We start from the raw sequence: 25,072 nt of genomic DNA, 5'->3' as shown, positions 1-25,072 counted from the left end.
CAACAACAGGTGTTTATTTCCAAACTATGGCACCACTGAGGTCAGAAGATCAATTTATTTGTATTAATGTACATTTCAGCGACAGTTTTACTCCCCCAAGTTAGAACATACACACTTTAAAATTCTTGTTTCTCATGCCATCAGTTTGTATAAGGCCTCATTTAGAGGGAGCGGGAGGAGGAGGGGTGGTAGCAGAGGAACCAGTGACGATGGGGAGGAACAGTAAACATTAACTCTATAAAGCCAAAAGTAGATTTCATACAGTTTCCGAGATATTTGGCATCACTTTATGGTAGAAACTCAGACCCCTGTTGAACACAATCCCATACTGGTCTTCTATCCCCTCATCAATACCAGAAAGCAGATTACACTATAATAATTTTGGCATATCACATGGTAATGATTGGGAAATCACACAGACAACAAATGTACATTTTTTGTTACACTTTGTTAAAGTGCCAAATAAAGACCTCATTTAAAAAAATATTTTTACAATTATTCCATTGGTTGAACTTTGAAGGATAAAACATGCCATTCTAGGGTCAAGTCAGGGATACTGGGCACGGTGGAGCCATCTTTAGCTACTAGGGTGGAATACAACAGTGCAATCTTTTGTACTCCAGTGTACTTTAGCCGGCTTTTTTTTTTTTTTTAAATTTACATTTATAGTTCTGTCCTGATTTCTCTAATCCACTGATTTATAGACAGTCTTCAGTCAACGATTTCCCTCTTGGCTCTGCGCAGTAAACAGATTGTTTACCAAAACTTACCAATTCCAACAATAGCTCCAGGAGGAGCTGCCAGCTCCCAGTTGGAAGGTCGGTGGTTTGATCCTGGCTACCCAAAGACACAAAACCCAATCTTGTCTCTGAAGCAGCCATTCGTGTGCAAACGTGTGTGCATACTTTAGTTAACTCTTAAGAAGCCAACGGGGTGAATGTGCTTTGTAATGTGAAAGCACCAAGCTCAGAAAAGAGCTGTATAACCTGTATAAACATATTTCACCTACAGCAGTAAACATGTGTCTGACTGAACTAGGGGTAAATCTTCAAACTGGGATTCAACATCACACAGTCACCACATCAGAACTCGGTGAATATTTATTAACGAAGAAGAACCACAAAATAGATTTAAACACAACTAGCCAGTGAAAAAGCATCTTTAAACAAAACCCTGTGCCACACCTCGCTTTCAGTTACAACAAGTTGATCGCTCTTCAGAAGAAACGAGAAAATGTGACCGTTTGAGAAAAATTCTGTTTCATGACGTTAGAGATGCAGTCCAGTCAAATATTGACCAAGTATGTCCTTCTCATACTAGTATAAAACATGAAATGTCTTTTTTTTCTTTTTTTTTTTTTTTTATTATAAAGAAGCTTTAAAAAGAAGGCTTATTTACAGCATAAAGACAGGTACAAATCATGCTTTGTTAGGCGTTTTAATCGTGTTTTAGCACAGAGGAGAAACTGCTCCTCGCAGCTGATTGGCTCCTCGCTGAGAGGACTAAGTTAAGGCACCATGTGAGCTTGAAGCTGATTGGTGAATGGAGGTAGGAGGCGGGGCAAGGAACGGCTGAGAGAACAGCGGAGATGGGTGGGGGGAACTCCTGGTGGAGGTGGTGAGAGGTGAGGAGATGGGGGTATCTGAGGAGGAGGAGGGCGTGGAGGGTCCTGGAGTGTGGCGGCTCAGAGGATGGGTGGTCCGGTGGGGTTTGGTGGTGAGGGACAGCGGCTGCAGCTGCTCCGCGTACGGTGAGGTGTGACCAGTATTGCTGTGGGAGGAGTGTGTGTGCTCAGTGTGTGTCGCCGCCGGAGCGGCAGGCGAGGCCAGTGCTGTGGTGGGGGTTGCCGGGGAGTCCAGAGAGGAGGCGGGGCTTGCCTGAGACAGGTGGGTGTGTGTCAGGTGGGAGACGGTATGTGGCTGTGTGAGATGAGGGCGTGCATGTGAACTCTGTGTGTGTGAAGTTTGTGTGTGTGGTGTATCCTCGCGAGCTTTCTTCAGCTGCGGAGGGAAGTCGTCTCCAGCAGCTGCGGCAGAAACTGAGGAAGAACAACGGAAAAAACTTTCAGTTTCCTGTTTTAAGCCGACGGGAGTGACATCCGGTGTTCTACGCACCTCGGCTGCCACCAGTAGTTACTGCCCATCATCGGCGTAGAGAAAAAGCCGATGAAAATACACATTTACAACAAACACAACGCCATCTCACCTTCAAACGGAGATTCGCTCTTCATCCTCTTCCTTTTCTTCTTTTTGCCCTGCAGAGAGCAGACAGATAAGCCTCCACACCATCAGCCGACGGGGCAAACACTGTGTCCTGAGCGTACTCACATAGTTGTCTCTGGCTGACCAGTTGGGGTACAGCTTTGAATGGAGGAGTCTCTCTTTGCGAGCCAGTTCGTAATATTTGGCCTGCTCCTCTTTGGACAGTGAATGCCACTGTGGACGGATGAGAGCGGATGTCAGGCGACACCAGAAACACAACAACGCGGTAACAGATTCAGAGGTGTGTGTACATGTCAGTTGTTACATTTAAATATAAGAAAAATAATTCACTTTTGAGCCCTTGGGATAAAATCATTCTCACACACACACACACACACACTCACCCTCTGTCCCAGTATCTGGTTGATTGTTGCGCTCTCTTTCACTTTGCACTGAGCCACCACTCTGGGCCTCTCCTCCCTCATGTACAGCATGAAAGCATTGAGCGGCTTCTTGATGTGCGGCCTCTTCTCATCTTCTTTCTCACGCTGCGTGTCAGACATGGACTTTCTGCAGAAACGCAGGATGTTACAGTAAATACAGGCACATTAATGATCAATATGGCTAAAATTCAGCCCTTCTTTTCAGTCATTCCTCTTAACTAGATTTCAGGTGAGCATCTTTGTACATGAAGGACAGACTACAGACTGAGCAGCAGCTGCTGGAAATGCAACATGAGGTAAATGGTGTTTGGGTTGTTTGTTGTTACCCGGGCTGGTGGTGATTGCTGCTGCTTTCTCCAGACTCCACCTTGACTGCTGTGGGGACAATGGCAGGGTGGGGAATTGACGACTGTGGGGTGTGTACCAAGCGTGGAGAGAAGCTACCTGACACCAGACTGCAACAGAACAAACACACATTTCATTAAACATCATGAATCATGACAAACATGCACATCTGCTAATGCAGTGCAGAACTAACAGTTGTGATCAATAAAACCTCTTTTCTGCAGTTATAAAACGCTTCACAAGGAAACAAAATGCAGCAGAAACACAAACGTTGAATAATCCTGTCACATGCTTCCAAAAACAAAAGTTTCTCTGAGAACCAATCAATTAAAGGAAAAACAGATTTGTCCTGAGTGGAACATCTGTATCGGTGTATCTCATCTTCTCTGTCATCAGTCTTTTTCGCCACGCTGCCTGAGGCCAGACTGTTGAACCTTCAGAGTTTAAAGGGATTCAGATTTGAACTTTCTCACCTCAGACAGCAGCCATCTTTACATGACCGTAAGTATTTTATTTAAAAGCTTAACTGGAATAAGTATTTCCTGTAAACATACCAGTCAGAACATTCTGATCCAATCATGTCTATTTGGATTAACATTGAGAGGATTGGGTTCCGATCAGTATGCATGAAAACACATATTCTAAATATTGAGTAGAATTGATTTTTACTATGAACCTGTTGTGTCTGCAGTTCAGCCGTACGTTCACTTTTTGCTTTACTCAGTAAAGTTCCTAACTAAATTAAAAAAAAAAAGAGTGGAAGTCATAATGAACCCAAACAGAACTAATCGGTATCTGATACATGTAAACTGCTTGGGATTTAAAAAGAATATAAGATTATTAGGGGTGGGACTCAAAAAATTAAAAAAATATTCTAATTAATGACAGGCTCAAAGACCCTGGTGATGACGACGACCATGGGCGGAAATGTTCCCTTGCCTGGACCCGGGTCACCCCCTCTGGAGCCAGGCCTGGAGCCAAGCATAAAAGTAGCTTCTAACTTGAGGAGTGAAACATTTATTTGTAAAACATTGTTTGCCCCCCCTGAGCCGTCACCTTATCGTGGTGGAGGGGTTTGTGTGTCCCGAAGATCCTAACAGCTATGTTGTCGGGGACTTTATGCCCCAGGTAGGGTCACCCATGGCAAACAGGTGTCTAGGGGAGGGACCAGACCAAGCACGGCTCATCGACCTCTCTGATGACAACAAATATTGGCGGAAATGTTCCCTTGCCCGGACGCGGGTTACCGGGACCCCCCTCTGGAGCCAGGCCTGGGGGTGGCGTACGAGAGCGAGCGTCTGGTGGCCGGGCCTTTACCCATGGGGCCCGGTCGGGCTCAGCACCTCCCGTGGGCTCACCATCTGCGGGAGGAGCCGTAGGGGTCGGGTGCAATGTGAGCTGGGCGGCAGCAAGAGGCGAGGGACCCTGGCGGTCCGATCCCCGGCTGCAGAAGCTGGCTCTAGGGACGTGGAACGTCACCTCTCTGGTGGGGAAGGATCCTGAGCTTGTGCGCGAGGTTGAGCGGTTCCGACTAGATATAGTTGGACTCACCTCGACGCATGGCTTGGGCTCTGGAACCAGTACCCTCGAGAGGGGCTGGACCTTCTTCCACTCTGGAGTTGCTCATGGTGAGAGGTGCCGAGCAGGTGTGGGCATTCTCATCGGCCCCCAGCTTGGTGCCTGCATGTTGGGGTTTACCACAGTGGATGAAAGGGTAGTTTCCCTCTGCCTCTGAGTGGGGGGACGGGTCCTGACTGTTGTCTGTGCTTATGCACCAAACAGCAGTTCAGAGTACCCACCCTTTCTGGAGTCCTTGGAGGGAGTGCTGGAGGGCGCTCCTTCTGGGGACTCCATTGTTCTGCTGGAGGCTCGGGCATCTGGTCAGGATGCCTCCTGGACCTCCCTGGTGAGGTGTTCCAGGCACGTCCCTCTGGGAGGAGAGCCCGGGGAAGACCCAGGACACGCTGGAGGGATTATATCTCTCGGCTGGCCTGGGAACGCCTCAGGATCCCCCCGCAGAGTTGGCAAATGAGGAGAAGGAAGTCTGGGCTTCCCTGCTTAGGGGAAGTGGTAGAAGATGAATGGATGGATGGAGGGATGACAGGCTTTGTAATTAATTAATCCCAATAATCACATTTTAATCACAAAAAAAATTTGTAACAACAAGCAACTTTTTTTTCCCCATTTAAATGGATTTTAAGGGATTATTATATTGGATTGATATTGTAAACTCTATTAATGTTTGAGAAAATGTTTTTAACTTTTAAAACAGTAAAAAAGAAAGAAAATATCCCTGACCAAAACTGAACAGACTCTAAATTAAAGTGTCATTATAAATATTTTAACTAACAACTCTATAACATTTTACAGTAATTTTAACTTTTTAATGAGGACCGAGTTACTTATGTGTTTGGGGTGGGGGGAAGAAGGAGAGGGAGGTGTTGCTAACGGAGAAAACTACACATTCTTTTCATGTTACTCACCGAAAGTCCTTCTTACCACCAGAAAAAGATGTCAGACTTGTTGATGCTTAGTTTGCCTTTAAATAGACTCACTGAAGAGATTGAACATCCCTAAATATAGCACCAATGTCGCTACAGAGGTACCTTGTGCATCAATGTAATCGGCATACCAGGAAATTGCTTTGACAAAACTTTCCGCAATTAAGGTTTTTGTGATTAATTAATTGTAATTATTGTGGTAAAGTCCCACCCCTAAAAATGATTGAGGAGGAGGGGATTGAAATAGTTAGACTGTAATAGATGTGCACAGACAGCGGTGTTTGTTTACAATGTGTAAGATTGTGGACATATAAACATGGCTAGTCATGAGTTGAGCACCACTTCTCCCACACAGACATCATCTTTGTCTGTTATGATAACAGAAAGTGTTACTAGAAGGATCCTGAAGCAAATCAACAACAAATCTGCATTAGAAACCAACCAGTCTGGTCTCCAGTCTCATTTGAGATCAGAGTTGTAAAGAACACACTTACCCCGACATGGAGGCATTCACAGCTATAGCTGCAGGCGAGAAGCCCCCTGTGATGGGATACATGGGCTGTCCTGGCCTGCAGGTGCAATGAAACAGTGTCAGAAAGGAAGTCCTACATTTCTTCTATCAGTCTCACACAAGGAATGCATGTGAACTCGTCTCCATCAATGGGACTGCAGGTAAACGTGACGGTTTTCAGCAACACTCAGCTGAGGAATATCACCTGGTAGGACAAGTAGTATTCCTGCTACTCGATGTGTCAGCAAATTTAGTGCTGATCTGTGTCAAACAGGAAGTTTTCACACATTTGTGTCATGTCTCGAGGAAACTATGTGACTGAAAACTGTTCCAGGACCAGTTTTAAAGTCTTAGACTTCAGCTCTGCACACTTTTTCAGATTTTATTTTTGCTTCATATCTGCAGAGACCGCCTGGGATCTTGTGATGGATGTGGGTTAAGAATGACTGTTCCATTTTCAGGGTTGATAACCAGCTCTCCAACCTGCCTGAACTCATTTCTGTGTTTTCAGTTTAAATAATATGAAAACAAAGGAGTCATTCTTTAACCATAAAGGGAGATGAAGGTATTCTTCATGCTAACTTAAGACTAAATCCGTAGAAATAAATGGAAGTTGAGTTTTTAGAGATTTAATCAACGCACTGAAAATTTTGCACCAGGATGTGAATATTTTCTTTATTCACATTTGACATTTTGAGTCATCATTTAGCAGAAAACAACTGTACAAGACTGATTAAATGAATTATGCATCCTCTTTATTGCTAAATTAGTTAAAAGACAATCTGGCTGCTTTTAAGCAAAACAAACTAATTACTGTTAAATGATTTAGCAAAGTTCACTACAAAGTTGTTAGGTTCATGTGTAGATGTGATAAAAACAGCCCGTCTTTCACTCAGCTATTCTGCTTGCAGAGATTTTCTGTGGTGAATTTTCTGTATGTGTGTGTTCATTAACTTTGGAGTTTCAGTCAATGGCCGGCAGAGTAAGCAGAGTATAGCGAGAGAGAGCATTTCAGCTCCTGTAACACAAGAAGTCATTCTCCTAAACATAATCAAGACAATAATACTGCCATGAAGAAACACAAAGTGAGCATGTCTGCTGCATTTTTACTCACAACCATCCAAGAGGATGCGGGATCTGAGCCATGCTTCCAGGAGAGACTGGGTAGCAGGAAGCAGAGGTTCTGGACATCCCTGCTTCAGAGACAACAGCAAAAGTCAGCATCACACAGGAAGAAATAAAGCTTGTGTGTGAGTGTGTGTCAGTGTGTGTGTGTGTGTCTGACAGGTGAGAGCAGGAGATTACCTGCATCAGGAGAGAAGCCAGGTGATGCTCTCTGAGGGGAGAAGGCCTCAGGGTTGTAGGACAGCAGAGGATGGAGGTGGGTCATGTGGGGATGCTGCACCACAGGAACACTGTTAGACTAGAAAACATACATAAACAATCAATACAAAATACTCAATTACAGAATAATAATATTTTAAAATGTTTGTTTAATGAAGTGTTAATTTACAGGACTGTGATGGAGTTCAGAGTTAACATGAAGCTGAATTACAACACACACAAACTACACGTGAAGAGCATCATCGCCCTCTGCAGGCAGAAAACTGCAGCCAGAGTCCTGACCAGAACCAGCAGGAGAGATCATATTTCTCCAGTTTTAGCCTCTCTTCATTGGCTGCCTGTTGAATCTAGAATAGAATTTAAAATCCTTCTCCTTACATATAAAGCCCTCCACAACCAGGCACCACTATATATCAAAGACCTCATTGTTCCTTATATACCAAGTAGAGTACTTCGTTCGCAGACTGCAGGCTTACTTGTGGTTCCTAGAGTCTCAAAGAGCCGAGCAGGAGGCAGAGCCTTTGGTTATCAGGCCCCTCTCTTATGGAATAAGCTCCCAGTTAGTGTTAGGGAAGCAGACACCCTCCCCACCTTTAAGACTAGGCTGAAGACTTATCTTTTTGATAAGTCCTATAGCTAGGGATGGTTAGCATCCCTTAGTTATGCTGCTATAGGTTTAGACTGCTGAGGGACATTTCCTGATACACTGAGCTTCTTTCTTTTTCTCTTTTTCTCTTTCTTGGCCTTCATTATGTTTTCCCCTCTGTCTGTAAAGCGTCTTGAGATGGCATTGCCGTGATTTGACGCTATATAAATAAAGTTGAATTGAATTGAAAACAAGATGTACAGCCGCTGTGTGATGATTTAACAACTAAAGGAATTTTATTAGTAGTATTTTAACCAGTTTTATATGTTTGTAGTGACATAAGAAAGGTTATTTTAGGTCAAATGGACCACTGGACATCCCCTGTGGTTACACAAACTCCTGGTCTGAGTGTGTTAGATAACACTGTTTGGTGTTAAACCCACTAAAACCACACAACGTTGGGTCACTGCTGAAGATATTTCTCTAAACAAAGAATCAATCCAAGGAACTGAAAAGTGTCTGTTTCACAGGAAGTCATAACATTTACTGATAACACTGCACGCTGCTCATGTGAGGAGTAAAGAGGCATTTATCTCACAGCAACATGTGGTTTTTATAGTTTTTTTTTTTTTTTTAAACCTGTCGTCGGTGTTACAACGTTGAACAAAGCTCACTTATTTTCTCTTTGTCAACAAACAAAGCAACTACCACGTATTCTCTAAACTGTCGCTTTGTGTGTGTTAAGCTGCAACAAAACATGTAACAGCGACACAACTACCTGGATTCTTGTTTTCCTGGCATAGAAGAAAGCTGCTATTGTTTTATCAAATTACATGAACAATGAAGGTCAGGTTTCAGAATCATTCATAGTTATTCTTAATATTTTTTGGGTCTGAACACTGAATAGCAACAACTCACCTGGGTGTGGGTGTGTGTGTGTGTGTATGTGTGTGTGTGTGTGTGTGAGAAAGACAGCAAAAGCAGGTCTTACCAGGTGTGTGGGAGTAGCAGAATCTCTGATAGCTGCTCTTCCTGGTACATCAAGCAGAGACCACTGAAATGGCAGGTACTGCGGAAACAGGTAGATGGTTAATCAGCTGTAATGCACACACACACACACACACGCACACAGAGAAATATACACTTCAGAAAGCAGTAGTCTTTTATGTTTATAAGAATTGTTTTACTTGTTTACCATCTATCATTTTTGCATCTACTAGCAGCATATGGTAAAGAGAAGCCACACACACACACACACACACACACACACACACACACACACACACACACACACACACACACAAGTAACTGCCATGGTGACTTTTTACACAGGTTGCTTCTCCATCAGTTTACTTTCTGAGCTGCAGGACATGGCTGCGTTCCAACATGGTAAATGGTCCATTCTAACATAGTCAGGGGTACAACATGGAGCATGCTCTGCAACGACACAGCAGACACACATCTACTGCACAATGCAGCTCCCACTCAAACACTCACAAACACTTTTCAGTTGTGAGTTGTTTTAGATAAAGAAACGAGCCAAGACGGAATCTAAATCCTCTCATTGCTTCTTGCTGCTGAGCTTTTAGCTTTAGTTTGTCCAGGAAACGGTGTGAGGCTCTGCTATGCTGCTGTTTATCCGTCAGCAGCACAGAAAAGCAATTTCACTCAAATGACAAGACTACAGACTTATGTGGACATCTGAAATGCTTTTATCCTGGGTTTCAACAGGCAACTGGGTCAGTGCTGGTAGATGTCAAACACTGAAGTATTTCAGATTTTATATCAATTCCCATATTCTCCACTAGTGAGGACTGAAAAGCATCTTGGAACATAATCCTCCTTTAAAAGCGTTTCAAAGTTTATGTATGAATTTAAACATGTCAAAATGATTTAAAAAAGAAAAAAAAAGCACAGAAAACTGTCATGTTAGGACTTGAACAGGTTTTACTTGCTGTAAGTACTCAATATGTGAAGAGGGACAAAACCTGCTGTCTTTATCTGGAGCTATCGTTGCAACCAAAGTTATGTTGCTGTTTATGGTCTTGGTTTGAAATGCTCGTACTGTAGAGGCCTGAGATGAGATAACACTTCAGTGCACTTCTTCCCCACATGTTTACATTCCCCCAGATGGGGAAAAAAAATTCAGCTCACACACAGCACACATGGACAGGCACACACACACACACACACACACACACCCTCATAGACAAGCAACTTGCACAGCAGGAAAGAGTTTATAGATAAGAACTGCATTTAAGTTCCTGGAGGAACATGAGAGTGTTTGCCGTCTCAGAAAGCAGGACCTCAGGGTGGAGCCGAACAAAGAACTTCCAACCATCTACTACAGACAAGTAGCCTCCAAACCACCGAGTCCCACTGCTGAGAGCAGGGAAGCCCCCTCCTCTCAGTTCGCCTCTCTCCGACACAGAACCCCACCGCTGAAAAGCTCTCTGCAGCTCATTCAGCTGTGTGTGACTGAACAGCCATGCTAGACAGAAAGACAGCAGCTATGACGTCACCCAACTGATCCCATCAACTTACCTTTTATTAACAATTATCCTCTCAGAACCCGTCTTTTGGATATTTTAGATTTGACATTGTTTAAAAAGCTTTGTACAGACTGGACACGTTTGTGGTTTCAACAGGATGTTTTTATCTTCAAGTCAACTCTCACAAGAAGAGAAAAAGTTACAGAGGAGCGAGAAGCTGTTTCTGAGTTACTGTCTGTGTTAGACATGAATTAAATAGTCTCAAAAGCCAAAAACCAGAAAATGCCTGAAGTAAATCAAGTAAATGCTGGATTTTTGTCTCTCAGAAGCTAAAACTAATTAGTTCTGTTTCATTTATGCTGGTACAAACTTAGTCAGAAGAAAATGAATATTCAACATGTTTCTTTAAAGATATGTCCGGCTGCACAGAAACGCAGCTCACTTTCTCCGATAACTGAACGTCTTCACTGTGTCCTGAGGTGCAGATTTAGATTTGGTGTAGGCTGCTCAACATTTCAACCTCATATACTCACAGAGAGGACTGGCTACATCCACGCTGTTTAAAGCAGGACTTTCCTTAAAATAACACATGCAAACAAGCACATCCTCATTTTCACTGTTTCACTGTCAATAAACAATCACTGTGTTGATGACTGATACAACTGACTCAGTATATACACAGCAGAAAAGAGACACAAACTTCCTTACAACACAGATTTATTGGCGAGGTGGAGGCCCATACTCCCACTTTTCTAATAATGATAAGTCTTATCTGTGCTGCAACTTGTGTCACATCTGGCAAACTCGCATGTGCACACCACACCTCCACCACCAGCAGCATAAAACACCAGGATGTCTGCACAGAAACACAGTCAGGAAAACAAGAAATTCGCACACGCAGCCTGTCCACAATACAACCTCGACCCGTCCCCCATTCAGAGGCCTGAGGAAGCTCTGGCAGAGCACTAACTGGATCCAGCTGTTGGAAATACCAGAACAACACACACACACACACACACACGCACACACAGACACACAATGAGAGTCTATTAGTGAGGGAAGCATAACATCACTGTGTGAGCACAGGGGAAAGTTATTAGGTTTACTGCAGTTTATGAAACACTATGCAGCACACAGCCCATTTTCTACACATAAAGACGAAGAAACTGAACAACAGCATCACATTAATGTCAAGTTCAGGGTGTGCAAATGTTCCAATACACAAAAATCCATTTAAAGAAGCCGTCGTCTAACTTATGAAATGCTTTTGTCAATGTCTGTCACATTTAAATGGTCACAGATCTGAGTTATGTACAATTTTTATGTATGTACATATTCATATATATTTAAAAAACAGGTGTAGTCATCAGATCTGCTACGTAAAGCCAATGAGGTGGTGTCGTACAATTGTGCAGCACCACAGTTATTAGGAGATGGGCCTAAAACATAAGGATTTTATTTTAAGTGACAAAAACATCATTCTTTCAAAAAAAATACTAAATCCCTGTTTCTTCTACAAGTTATCAGTATTTAAAGATGCATATCTTTAATAAAAAATGGTAACTTCTTCAGTAATCTATGAATAGACTAAAAAGAATACAATGGGGAGATTAAACAGTTGTGTGTCCAGACCAGAAAAGCACTCGGTGAACACAGACCACTTCCAGGTAGCTCATTTCCAGCCTCTGTTCTGGTCCTACTTTCATTTTATATGACTACTCTATTAGACTCCTGGGTGCAATGATAATGAATCCAGTGTCTTGATAATATTGTGGTGTTGAATGTTCATATCTTAATGTGTTCCCTTGTTTCCTGTTTTGAATTGTAGCGTCCAGAATTTTGTAAGGATCCAGATCTATCTTTAACATATTGTAAAACCTGTTGGGAACTTCTCCTGTATTTTTTGGTCAAACACCCTGACCCTTTATGGTGGAGTTATATGCATTTATATACTGAAAATGACCCCATCTCACAATGATGGGAATCTTTTAAAACATTTCTGGATCCAGATAGTGATCCGGATCACTCCCAAAATACAAAGGAATCTAAGATAGACCAAACCAGTTATTAAAAAAAAAAAAAAAAAAAAAAAAATCCAGCCGTTTTTGTGCAAACTTATCACCTCCTTGGCAGAGATAATAATGGACTTCCCTCAGATAATGTCAACATACAGTGGATCAACAACAAAAGAACCAGCTCTTGAATTTGGTGCACCGATGTCAGCAACAACAGTGAAGTTACCAATATAGGGCAGGATATACATGCTGTGTGTACAGTCACGTACATTACAACGTTCTGCTACATCCGTGTTTATACTTGCTGCAAACAACGCAAGCATGCTGCGTCCAAACCTATCAATACTGGAGGTTCGCCGCTAGGGGGCAGTAAACAGCACTAGGACTTTGAACTGGTGAAAAGGTCAATCTGCCGGCAACATTGTACTTCTGAGGAATTCCAGCAAAACAAAAGTTTACCTATCTATTACTAACTAGGCAGGACTGCTTGTCACTGTGCAGCGAGGCGCAACAATTATAAAAATGCTGGTACTCTTCATAACTATCTGCTACTCTGTTTACCTCATGTTCATGCTCGTTTGCATGAGCAAATCAAGCGTTCAAGTCACGGGACATGTTACCTCGCCACACCACGTACGTGGCCTACGTGCATAAGGTATGCTGGGAACAGTGGGTGCTTGATATGTACGCAGTACTTATATATACCATGCCTTAGTCATTGCAGTGACATCACCATCTCCCACTTAATCGAACTTCACTTTTTTGTTTAAGACTGATAAATATTTGATAACAGTCTTAGCTTCACAACTGTACAGTCAGCTCACAGCAAATAAATACATTTCAAAATATGTAAACTAGGTTTATTTAACTAGAACTGTAAAAGTATCAAGCTCTCAAAACCGGATAATGTAGTGACTGTAGAAAAACTTGAAAAAGTATTCACTCAACTAGACTCAAAAAGGCCATGTGGCGTTGCACAGGCTCCAAAGCTCCATGTTCTTGCATATTTCTGTAAAACCGGCAAAGTGTTTATGCATATTAATACAACTGAATCCCCAATTAAGCTGCTTTCATTCAAACTTTTCTGTTGTCAGACGGCTAAACACATCAGAAATAGTGACTGAAAAGCAGCCCATTCAGACCACGTCTCAGCTTGCATTTATGTAAAGCATTTCCACACTGTCCATAAATTCCTGGCCATCATCTCTTCAATTACCTCAACAACACTAGGGTATAAGCTACACTTACATTAATGACAAACTCCCACAGAAAGAGCAGCAGCTGAATTATTCTAATGTTCTCTCACACAGTCCACTGTGTTGGACATACTTGCATAACTTGATTACCCTCTTGTGCATGTATGCTGACAAAAACAGTGGTCCAGTTGAATGGCAAGTAGAACTATAACCTTATAGCACAATTCTTCTGTAATGATATGGACAGAGCTTAGTCAACTTATTTGGGAAATCATTCATATGATTTGTCAATGGACAGAGCTATCAGTGAACTGACCTGGAGACTGAGCCCAAATCCATCAGAGGTTGTTCCCACAAGGAATAAACAACTACATAGTGTCTGTATTATTAAATGGCAACTTGCTAACATGCTGCAGCTAGCACTTTGCTCCTTTCCCCATGAGGCAAGAACAAAAGGAGACAGGCCAGAAATACAATCAACATTAATGACTATAAGTTTAGTCTTAAACTATTCCTGGCTACTTATATTTATTATATCCTGCTTCCACATAAACATATGGCAGCATATATTTGCAGTATGTGCTGTGTGTTTCCACAGCTCTGTTTATATATATGTATGACCTTGTTGTTTTAAACGCCCCATCCTGCTATGTTAAGATTGTGAGAACAATGTGGGAGAAAACAAAGGAATTCTGGGATGCGCTAGCTGCCTGAAAAGTACCAGCTTAAACTAAATAAGCACTGCCACATGTACACAGACGTACCATCACAAAAACTTAAGTTAAGAGGCTTTGTTGACGTAACACTTGAAAGGTATTGAATGAGACTTAAAAATAAGTTGACTGAATGGCACTACTACTAAACACAAAGTCAACAAAATGGATAAACGACAGCATCATACTCATATCTGAATCTACGAATAAATTCATTGATGATTTGTTTTATTTGGGAATTTTTCTTTGATCAGATTCCTTTGTTTCCTCTTTAAAATTCCAGCCGCTGAAAGTATTATTTAGTCTCAGAGTTCGGCATGAACACGGATGCTTCCCTCTGACAGTAGCAGTGTGTGCTGGACTGTGAGGGTGAGGCAGGAGAAGTGGGGGAGGTTATGGGAGGAAGGCTGAGTGAGCAGACAGGTTGTCTCTACATGCCGCCTCCTGCTTCCTGCCTGCAACCATCAGCACAGTAAACAGCCTGTATTTTGGTTCAGGTACTGTTCCACAAGTGATAGCTTGTTTACAATGATTACTCGTCAGACAGACAGGCTTATCTCCTCCTCCTCCCTCATAAACAGACCTGACACTGAAAGGCCTGCGATGCACACAATCTCCACCATGTACAGAAGAAGAGCAGAATTAACTCCTGTTTCAAGGCTGAATGGAGTCATCAGTGGAGACTCCTTTCTTTCTGCAAACATTAAAACTTCATCAGAGGCAGAATCTGGCTCTGACTCAGGTTGTCCTTATGTAGCATCTGTCAAACTGACACTCAAAATGTGCGATCGGTCTTCACAGCTCTGCTGATGCACTGGTCTGGTCTACAAACATGCTGGATCTTACTGCTGTTGTGGATAAGGATGTGGATAAGGTCAATGAGAGCAATTTTGTTTTTAAAAACTAATGTAGTCAGAGTTTTTGTTTTGTTTGCTTTTTCTGAAGGTTTGAGGAACATTAGGATGGAAATGACCGTCAATCTTATGTAACCTGTCAAAGATTAAAATGATGTGACTCATCATCTGATCCTGATGAGACCCATCAAACAACTTCACATGAGCAGCCTGCATCATTTCACCAACTCCCCATAATACAACTAATTCCAGAGGTAGAGCCCTCTCCATTTTCCTCCACAACAGTATTTTATGTTTCAGGTTTGCTCTCTTTTTACAACTACTACTTCTACTTAATTACACCATTTAACAGCCCAAACCACCAAACTCTGGTGACACTGCATACCTTATTTTATGAACCACAGCTTTTTTACAAGATGGCTTTCATTATTATTTATTTTACGAAGCAGACAATACAGTTACATGATGTTTTTTAATTGGGAATTAATCATTCGGAATGAAATAATTTGGAATTATTGTATTCTCCTGTGAGTTTACATGAAAATAATAATTCCCAATGAAGGTTTACATGAAACACGTCCTCACTTAATTCCTCTTTAGAGCGGTGGGTTGGGAAGGGTTCTGATTGGACAGAGGGTGCACGTGACGCATGACGTATACCGGAAATAAACGAAGTTGGCTCCATGCTTCTCGTCTTCTCAGTCACAACTTGTAAAAACTACATAATAAGTACCAGTTTCGCTGCTAGTTTTATTATAAATGTGAAATAGCAGCTCAACACGAGCATACTACTTCACTTTCTGCAGCAACTGAGAAGAAGAAAGATAGACCACCGAACACGGGAGGCAAAACAATGCGCGTCATCGGGACAGGACAAGGTAATGAGCATGCTCAGAATGACCAGAAGTAACTTAGAGCGGAATGAAGGTTTACATGACAGAGGAATTAAATATTTCAGAATTAAAATGTGAATAAACCAGACACTTCAATCGGAATTAAGTTTAATTCCGAATAGAAATTTGCATTAGGAGTTAAGTGCTTACATGGTTAAAAATGGCACATCAGTCCCAGCTTGAAAAGGCCTATCTAAAAATGCTTTTGCACCTAATTTTCACCGCTGCTGTATTTTCAGGATTGTCCAATAAGACTCACGATGCATTGTTTAATACAGGAACCAGCACTGCCTGTGAATGAGGGAATTTATTATTTGTTTTTAAATAAACCACAGTTTCAGTCTGAAAAGAGACAAGCCAGAGTTGACACATTTATCTTCAATGTGAGTTGTGCATTAGGACCACTCTGACTCTGCTAATGACAACAATGAGCCAAAGAGGGAAGGGGAGGGAGCTACAAAGCTGAGGAATGCAGGTGTTTGTGTCAGTGGGCTTGGCTGTTGGCTTAGCATTCATGTGTGTCTGGCCTGAATCCACAGAGGAAAGACATTCAAAATAAACCAGGGAAGGGAAATAGAAATCTCAAATATGGGCCAACTTAAACTGAAATGTAGCTCAAAAATCCCTGAATGAAATTTGCTGATAGTAACAAAAGTAAAAAAACAGTTTAAAGTCAGAAACCTGTAACTTCCAGCTTGTTCTGCTACTTGCAACATCATACAGACAGTGTCCCTGGGCTCTCTTCATTCACACTAAAGAGGTATTAAGATTGAGGTAGATCTTTAGCTGATTACATTCAAACACTCATGTGACAGATACCCAAGCATCAATCTCCCTACTGTTAAGGCCAGGAAATAATGCTCACTATCAGTTAATTATCGCGGCAAAGAGCAGACGATCAGCAGATCGCCACCAGTAATCAATCTGGATGGTCTTAACCGATGAACTGAGAGATAACTGCAGCTCTAAATAAAAAGTACCACACCTAGCTAATGCAAGCACTACTGTTCAGTGCCAGAAAATTATCAGCATTTACACTATGTTTAGTTTTCATCTTTTTATTTAGTCACATCTCAAAAATATCACTTTTCCATCATTTTAAACGCTTGTGTCAAAATCTTTTCTGCAATGACGGGAACATGATTCTGAGATAGAAAGACCCCAACTTTTCCCACTGACTTTAGTATTAAACAAGAAGCAAACAAAAAACAAGTTTCCACCTGCAGCATTAGCTCTGCTGTAGTTTATCTGTTGTTTAAACGAGACAAAAATCAAGCTGAACAACTTCAGCACAGACTTGTGCCTTAGGTCATCAACTTCAACTTTCTCGTGTTCTAGTCCTTGGCTTTAAATTCCTTCCTCTGTCAGAGAGGCAACTTTTAGATTAATGGCCATGAGCGTCAGTGTATTAAACCATCAGCCTGGATCCTTCTAATCCCAGCTGAGCCCCCACAAAGCTGCAGGGACGGGAAATTGGGCAACACACCGTCAATCCTGCTATGCAACTCCCAGCTAAGGCAGCTAATCTGCAGCCGGGCAGATCAGAGCTCAGACTGTGTCCAGGCCTGTCTAACCCTCAACCATCACAAACTACCTCATCTAAACAGCCTGCTGGCAGCTAACACACACAACAAATCACATGCAAGTGTGCAGCAGACAGCCTGCAGGCAGAGGCATCCAGGTCTCAGTTTGGAAAACAATATCTCCTCACTGTGAAGCAGGTTCAACATGTTGCGGCATCAATAGCAAGTCGACTAAATCTGTATGACGTCAGATTCTCAAAGTTCTGCTACAACAGCTGAACTGTGGACATTAAAACTCAACTCTTGGCGATAATCTGCTGGAAATTTGTTTCAGGAAATGTCAAAAGTTTGAGAAATGCTTCTTCGATCACCACAAATAACTGATTAAAATCTATGTCGACTTAATATGTCGACATTTAATGGAGACAAGAATCAATAACATTAATATAAGCTCAATTTATGATTAAAGGCATTCCTTACTTAGTACCGACTGTCCATTTTCTCATTTAATTAATAATCTCTTCTTCATCGTAAGAGTCAGAGGTCTGCTTGTTCTATCTGCTCAATACTTGACAACACAAATACAGATAGTGTTTACAAAGCCGGGTTAAGGAGGACCTGAAAAAAGGGTCATGAGATTATTTTAATCACATTGATCCAAAAAAAGCAAACATAATTCTGTACACCACTGAATGTGGGTCAAGGAATAGTCCTGCCCTGGACCTTTCAGAAACAAGACAAGGAAACTTTTTATAGGAAATAAATCATTGCACTTCCATGTTTCAGATTCTCAAACAAAGTACATCCTCTTACCTAACGGAGAGAAATGAACAGCATTCTGCAAGACAACATAACCAGAAAGGACCAGAAAATCAAGGCCCCAGTTTCTGCCATTTCTTTAGTCATCAGTTGACATTAAAGTGGGGGTGTTAACAGCAACAGGGGCGGAAGACGGTGAAAAGGCACAAAAAAAAAAACAGATTCATGTTAACTTCATGATATGGGAATAGTTTGATATTAACACATAATGAGTTGCTTTTATTAAAAAAAAATTAAGATTGGCCTTTAGTTATTGTAAAGAAAACATTTCATAAATTTTAAATTAAAGTAAAAGAAAAAAACAAGATCTAAATAATGTAAGAGGAAATGTGGTAATGAAATAGAAAACTATGAATACCCTATTCATACAAACACAATTATCCATGTACTCTGCAATGTAGGGCAGTGATTACCATATAATCACAAAATACATTTCTGTTACACTACAAAATGTATAATAAACACAAACAATTATTTTGTATAAAAATAAGTCAGTGGGAATCAGCTGATCATGTGTGCAGAGCTAAGCCCCCCTCTGTTCACCTACAGAAACACAAGTTAGTGTTACATCATGCCTGAAACAATCTTTGTCAGAGTTCTGCGAAACCCACAGACTGAAGCCTCACAGTAACATTAATCAGCTGCAGTTCAGATGTCTAGGTCGGCGCAAGCTGTAATGAGGAACTAATTACATTTCCTGTGCGTTTTCTATATTTGTGTGCAAATAAGAAACAAGAGAAAGCCAATTCCAAACTCGTCATGTTGTGTCGGATTGTCCAGCCAGTTTTATGGTTCAGATTTGAACATAAAGCAGCAGACGGCCTGATACTCTGCAAATGTGTGTCATCTTACCGTGCGGGTGCTCGACGCGAGGGGTCCATTGGCGAGGTAGGGGTTGCAGAGGTTCCCAAGGTCAGGGATCATGAAGAAGGGATACCCAACGTATGGAGATGGCTGGAAAAGACCTGCATCCTGCTGCTTCCTGAGCACTGCAACCAGTTCAACATCACAGGTCAATTATTGAACTCCAAGTTAGTGAAACTGTTAACATGTCTGACATAAGTTCCATATGAATGTTTCAACATAACCGGATAACATAACAACAAGTGTGAATGAAGGATGGAGAGGCAGCGCAGGAAGAGCACACTGCAACTTTCAGTGTAACTTTGTCTCTAAATGAAGCTGATGGACAAATACAGCCTGACAAACACATGTTCTGTGTGTGAAGGGAGTTTAAATGGAGCACTGCAACCGATTTGACAGAAAGGGCAGCTATTGTGTAGCTTGTAAAAACTGCTGTTTAATGTGCTTTATGCTGTGACTCAGCCAGAGACTTCAGCCTGAGAAAATAACTCTCATAACATCGGCTCAGATTCTGGGAAAGTTATGGGAGTCGCTATTAAACTTAAAACCATTTCAGTGCCTTACACAGAGGTTTAATTAAATACATACAGCTAATGTAAGTTTAGAATGTTGTCTAGGCTTACAGGAAAATAAAATAATTAAAAAAAGAGAAAGAAAGGGGGAAAAAAAGTCTCGTAAATTTCGCATCATGTATTGTGATGGAGCCAAACAATAAAGTAAAAGTTAACTAAACAAAATACCATGTGTACATCTAACCTACCAAGTATGAACTGTTGTAAACACACATGTAAACAACTTCATAAAATACTAGTAGTAATAATGTTCTGAAGTCATGTATGTATGTATAGTATAGTTAAATAATAAAACATACATGTAATAATCAGTCTACTATCCCAGGTTAACTAAAAATATCTAATATATAAAAAATATGTAAATAAAAGATAAAAAAAAGTTGTTAAAATGATAAAATTTCAGGATACGCATAAATTAATACAATGACCTAAAGATTTATTTAAAACAGATCGCAGTTTTTTAAATGTTGCATAAATGTCCCCAAAAATGTACTAAAATGACAATGTTTGCTCATTGGGACAGAAGTGTTATCTCACAAGGTATGTTTGTTGTTACCTTTTTTTCTACTGAGGTTTGCTTTTAGTTTATTTGGTTAAAAAAGTTCAAATGGTCAGATCTGACAGGCAAGTGAAGAAATAGAGGAAGGAGAGGAGAAAGAACAGGTACCTTAGTAAAAGAAACATACTCATACTGCCACGGAGCACGCTCTCCTCCATAAACTCCAAACCGTATATATCTCACAGCCAGCAGATATGCTAATGAACAAGGCTGTGTTGTGCTGAAAACTGATCCCCTGCAGAACCGAGTCGACCCTGATTTCTTAATTTTTAGCTTCGGAACAACCAGACTTTCTTGTAATCTTTTCACATAATCTTGAGCTATAGTTTTCTACGCCTATGAAAGTTTTTCTGTAGACATCGGCTGTCTTTTCACCGATTTTCAGTCCATTCCATTTCATAAGTGTGTGTGTGTTTCCTTTTTAAGCCACTTATGAGTCACTTGAACATAAAAAAGTGCTCTCAAAAGGGATGAATCAGTATTGTGTCACATAACCAACAACTTCTAAAAAAACATAATTTTAGACTGGATTTTCAGGCACAGTCTGTCACAAAGCACAGTAATATAGTTGCATACATGCAAAGTGCCAAAGATAACAGCTCTACATTCATTAGATATGTTTTTTGCAGAAACAGGGTGATTTTCAAAGATCTGTTGGCTGAAAAGTTTGCAGATCTCAGCATGGTGTATCATGTGTCCTTTAAAAAAAAAAAAGAACTTAGGCTTAGGAACTAAATGGCCTAAATTAATTAAACAAAAAGAATTTATTTATCCCAAAAGGAAACTACAAAAAATGTCACCAAAGGATCACTGGCCCCCATTTTACCAAGCGTTCTTACAAACAAATTTGTACTAAAATCCTACTTAAGTAAATTTTTTGAAAATTGTGGTATTCATCAAAATCTTCGCATTGACAAACATTCAGGAATACTCTTATGAACATGTTAGCACTGACGTTCGGAGAAAATTAGCATTTGTATTGTTTTCAGCCGTTCTAGTCACTAAATGCAATTATAAAACTATAATAAAGTTACTGTCAGATTACTTAATGATTTGTGGTAAAGTATGGCACTTTGTTATTCAAGATAAAAAGTAAGACATTCCTTTAAAATTGTCATAATTTTCCTTTTAGGGAAAATTAAACTATTTTTTATCCGTTTCATTCATTAAAAAACAAGTTGCAGCCGATCGAGATTTAATTCTGTTGCTGGTTGCTGGACACTGGTGTGCAGGCACGCCAGATCCGTTCCCTCAACCTCAAAAATATCACTTCATAAATGCCCAAGTCACTTGTGACTCCCACATCGACCTGCTGCATCTGGTCTTTAATAATTAAAATATAACACTTTATTTAAAAAAAAGAAGATTATTTTAATAACAAATCCAGCAAAGACATGACATTGGATCCAATGCTTCAGCCAGTCCATCTACTGCTTAACCAAAGCCTCATTAGAACTGGTTTCCATGGAAGGTGACTATGAAGATGCCATTCTTCAGGAAGGGGAACAGGTAAAATCTGCAGAAGTATGCTAAATTACACAAGAACTGGACTGAAAATAAGTGGCAGCAGGTATTGTGAAGTGATGAATACTTCGCTGGAGCTCAGACCTCAACATTAATGAAGCAGCATGGGATCATCTTTACAGAGAAATGAACAAAAGGCAGCCAGCATCCAATGAAAAGAGGAAGCCCTTAAGAAAGCTGGAGAGCTATTCTGAAGGTTACTTAAAGAAATTACAAGAAAGCTTGTCTAAGATGGCTGAGGCTATCCTTAGAAAAAAAAGGCATTCAGACCAAACAGCCTTTCAAACTTGTTAGAATTTATGTTGGCACACTTCAGCTAATTGCTGTTCCTATTTCCTGTTTACCTGATTGTATATAAAGAAGCGAGCACCACATCCAGACTTCTGCACAGTACTGCGTCGTTTTGACCTTGTAAAACCAATGCTTTCTTTATTTGTTTAAAAACTTGCATACATGTCTAACAGACATGTTCAGCAGACATAGACGGCAACAGGATTTTACAGCTTATGCTTTGGTATGTGCATTAAAATGCAATAATCCCCCTGCATAAAAGAAGACTAAACGTCATAACATGGACCATAAACCAAAGAAATTACCCTAAAAAAATACACAAATTCAACAATGAGTCACAACTGTTACTTGTGACTGAGTTGATCAGGAATGCAAGTATTTACATGATCTATGACCAAGGCCGGACTGTCTAATGGGCATTATGGGCACGGGCCCAGGGGCCCACACCCATTGGGGGCCCACACCCATTGGGGGCCCACACCCATTGGGGGCCCATGTGGGGCCCACATAGGCTATACATCAGCAGTTTGGACATAAAACAAAATGTACATAAAAGCTAAACAGTTACACCACAGTGTTTAGTGAACTGCTAACTGGTACCACTGGCTGAGAGAAAAGTCATTTCACAGTGTATCATTCACAATTTTTACAATGTTATGTTGTGAAACGAGGCCCCTGGAACACTCTGGGCCCAGGGGCCCTGTGCACGGTTAATCCGGCCCTGTCTATAACTCCACAAATCAATTCATAAAATCTAATCATTAAAACCACACCTTTCAATCTTTTTGGTTGCTCTATAAATAAAGAAATGGCAAGAAGACATCATGTAAAAAATAGTAGTTTTTATTTTAGAATCTGTAAATATTATTACATGTCATTTATAATTAAAAATACTGCTTAGAGTCCTGAGAGAAGCTCAAAAATATATAACTCACAAGAAGAAAATGCTTCATCCATACCTTCCTCAAACAACTGGCTGTGTCTGGCCCTGGTCTCCACATCTGGATGCGGCTTTGGGCGTCTGTCTGCCTGCACACAGACCCAAACACAGGGGCGTAAAGTCAACCAGCACCACCAACAACAACACAGTCTCCCTCTGCAAACTGGTCCCGCTTTACTCACCTCAGACTCAGAGCTGCTGTTGGTCTCAGACTCATTGACCAGGGAAGACTTGACATCGTCCAGGTCCCGCTCAGCAGACACATTTCGCTTCTCCTCCTGTTCCCCTTCGTCTTTAAACGCGATCAGCTCGTCGTTTGCGCCCAGATCGTCTCCGTCTCCGCTCAGCTGCGGCATGTTTGGACGTTAGCTGCAAAGGGCTAATCGGAGTTACACCGACTTTATACTTTCTGCAAACAACTACCAACACAACAAAACAACCCAACAGAAAGTATTTAGCTCACGTTAGTTGAGTGCTAAACACCTTAAAGTCCGTGTTACTGCGAGGTTGTGTGTTTTTTTGTGTGTTACTGAGATGAATACACAGCAACAAAAAAAAGCGTCCTTAAAAACTAGCTAGCGAGCTAGCAGGCTAGCTACCTGCGGCGTTCAGACGCGTTAAATTCCTGAGGTGTGGAAGTTCCGTCTGTCCAAAACACCGCAGAGCACCGACACGAAATGTCCAAAACAGTTCAAACTAGTCAGAAAAAACACTCATGACTGACTCAGTACTGCTGACATTATAAGTCCGAACGGAGTCTGAAAAGTTAATGTCCACTTGTGTACAGTTAGTCCAGTGGAAAAAGTCTAAGGCCGTTTCTGATTTAATCCCCGCATCTTTAGCTCCGTTTGGACAATGCATAGTTCCAACAAACGGCTCAAAACGGTTGTTTCCGCATGTCGCAGTTTGCTGATTCAAGGCGTTTGCTGGTGGCCTGAAGGCTTGAGAAACAGCCGGACGGGCTGGTGTCTCTGAAGTGGAGTGGAAGGAAAAGGCTGTGGGGCTGCTGTCGGAATACAGCGAGGAGGAGGAGGAGGAGGAGGAGGAGGAGGAGGAGGGGGAGGAGAGGAGAGGAGAGGAGGAGGAGGAGGTCACAGACCTGGGATCAGTTCAGATGCGCAGCAGAGCGGAGAGCACTTACATGAACTGATCCCAGATCAGACACAACAGGTTGGTCTTATTTGCACAAAGGAGGCAAAGAAGGGAGGAGTTTAGATGGGAAAAAAGATTTTATATTTATATTACATTTTAAAAATATATAAAAGCTGGAGCCTATCCCAGCTGGCTTTGGGCGACAGGCAGGGTACACCCTGGACAGCTCGCCAGTCCATCGCAGGACTATATATATATATATATATATATATACATATATATATATATATATATATATATATATATATATATATATATATAGTCCTGCGATGGACTGGCGAGCTCTCCAGGGTGTATATATATATATATATATATATATATATATATATATATATATATATATATATATATGTTTTTGATGTATATGTATATATGTATATATATATATGTTTTTTTGGGTGCTGATTCGATTTAAATTGCGATTCTCACAATTCTTCAATATTGCTAATTTTTGTAGATTAAGAACAAAAAAATGTATGAAACTTTTTGTTTCTTTTTTTTTTTTTTTTTTTTACTTGCCACAGTAGCCAGATCTTCATTCTGCTGCTATAATGCCAAAGAAGACAAGTTAAAAGATCAATAAAAATTACAATAATTTTGTAATGGATTATTTTTATTTATTTGAAAAAAAAATTGATTGTTTAACAAAAAAAAAATCGATTTTAATTTTGTGAAGCAAAAAAAAAAAATCCAGATTTTCATTTCAATTTTATATATATATATATATATATATA

At 40.9% G+C, this 25,072-nt stretch overlaps 1 protein-coding gene across 2 annotated transcripts; it reads right to left on the bottom strand.

Moving 5' to 3' along the window:
- Positions 1-177: 177 nt before the first annotated feature.
- Positions 178-24,135, bottom strand: LOC306768798 (transcription factor 7-like 1-A). 2 transcript variants are annotated; one of them, XM_079257243.1, is made up of 12 exons: positions 23,369-24,135; positions 23,206-23,275; positions 19,289-19,425; positions 8,923-9,000; positions 7,307-7,424; positions 7,116-7,197; positions 5,985-6,059; positions 2,971-3,099; positions 2,606-2,771; positions 2,328-2,435; positions 2,206-2,254; positions 178-2,038 (listed from the first exon to the last, which is right to left on the bottom strand). In XM_079257243.1, exons 1-12 carry the CDS (start codon positions 23,540-23,542, stop codon positions 1,503-1,505), a joined length of 1,722 nt encoding a protein of 573 aa, XP_079113369.1. In that variant the 5' UTR covers positions 23,543-24,135; the 3' UTR covers positions 178-1,502. The 2 variants fall into 2 exon arrangements, with proteins under 2 accessions (XP_079113369.1, XP_079113370.1); XM_079257244.1 differs by having other exon boundaries at positions 7,116-7,194.
- Positions 24,136-25,072: the final 937 nt, after the last annotated feature.

This window comes from Telmatherina bonti (genome assembly GCF_933228915.1).
Source record: "Telmatherina bonti genome assembly, chromosome: 17".
NCBI lineage: Eukaryota > Metazoa > Chordata > Actinopteri > Atheriniformes > Telmatherinidae > Telmatherina > Telmatherina bonti.
This window is presented reverse-complemented; position numbering and strand designations above follow the sequence as displayed.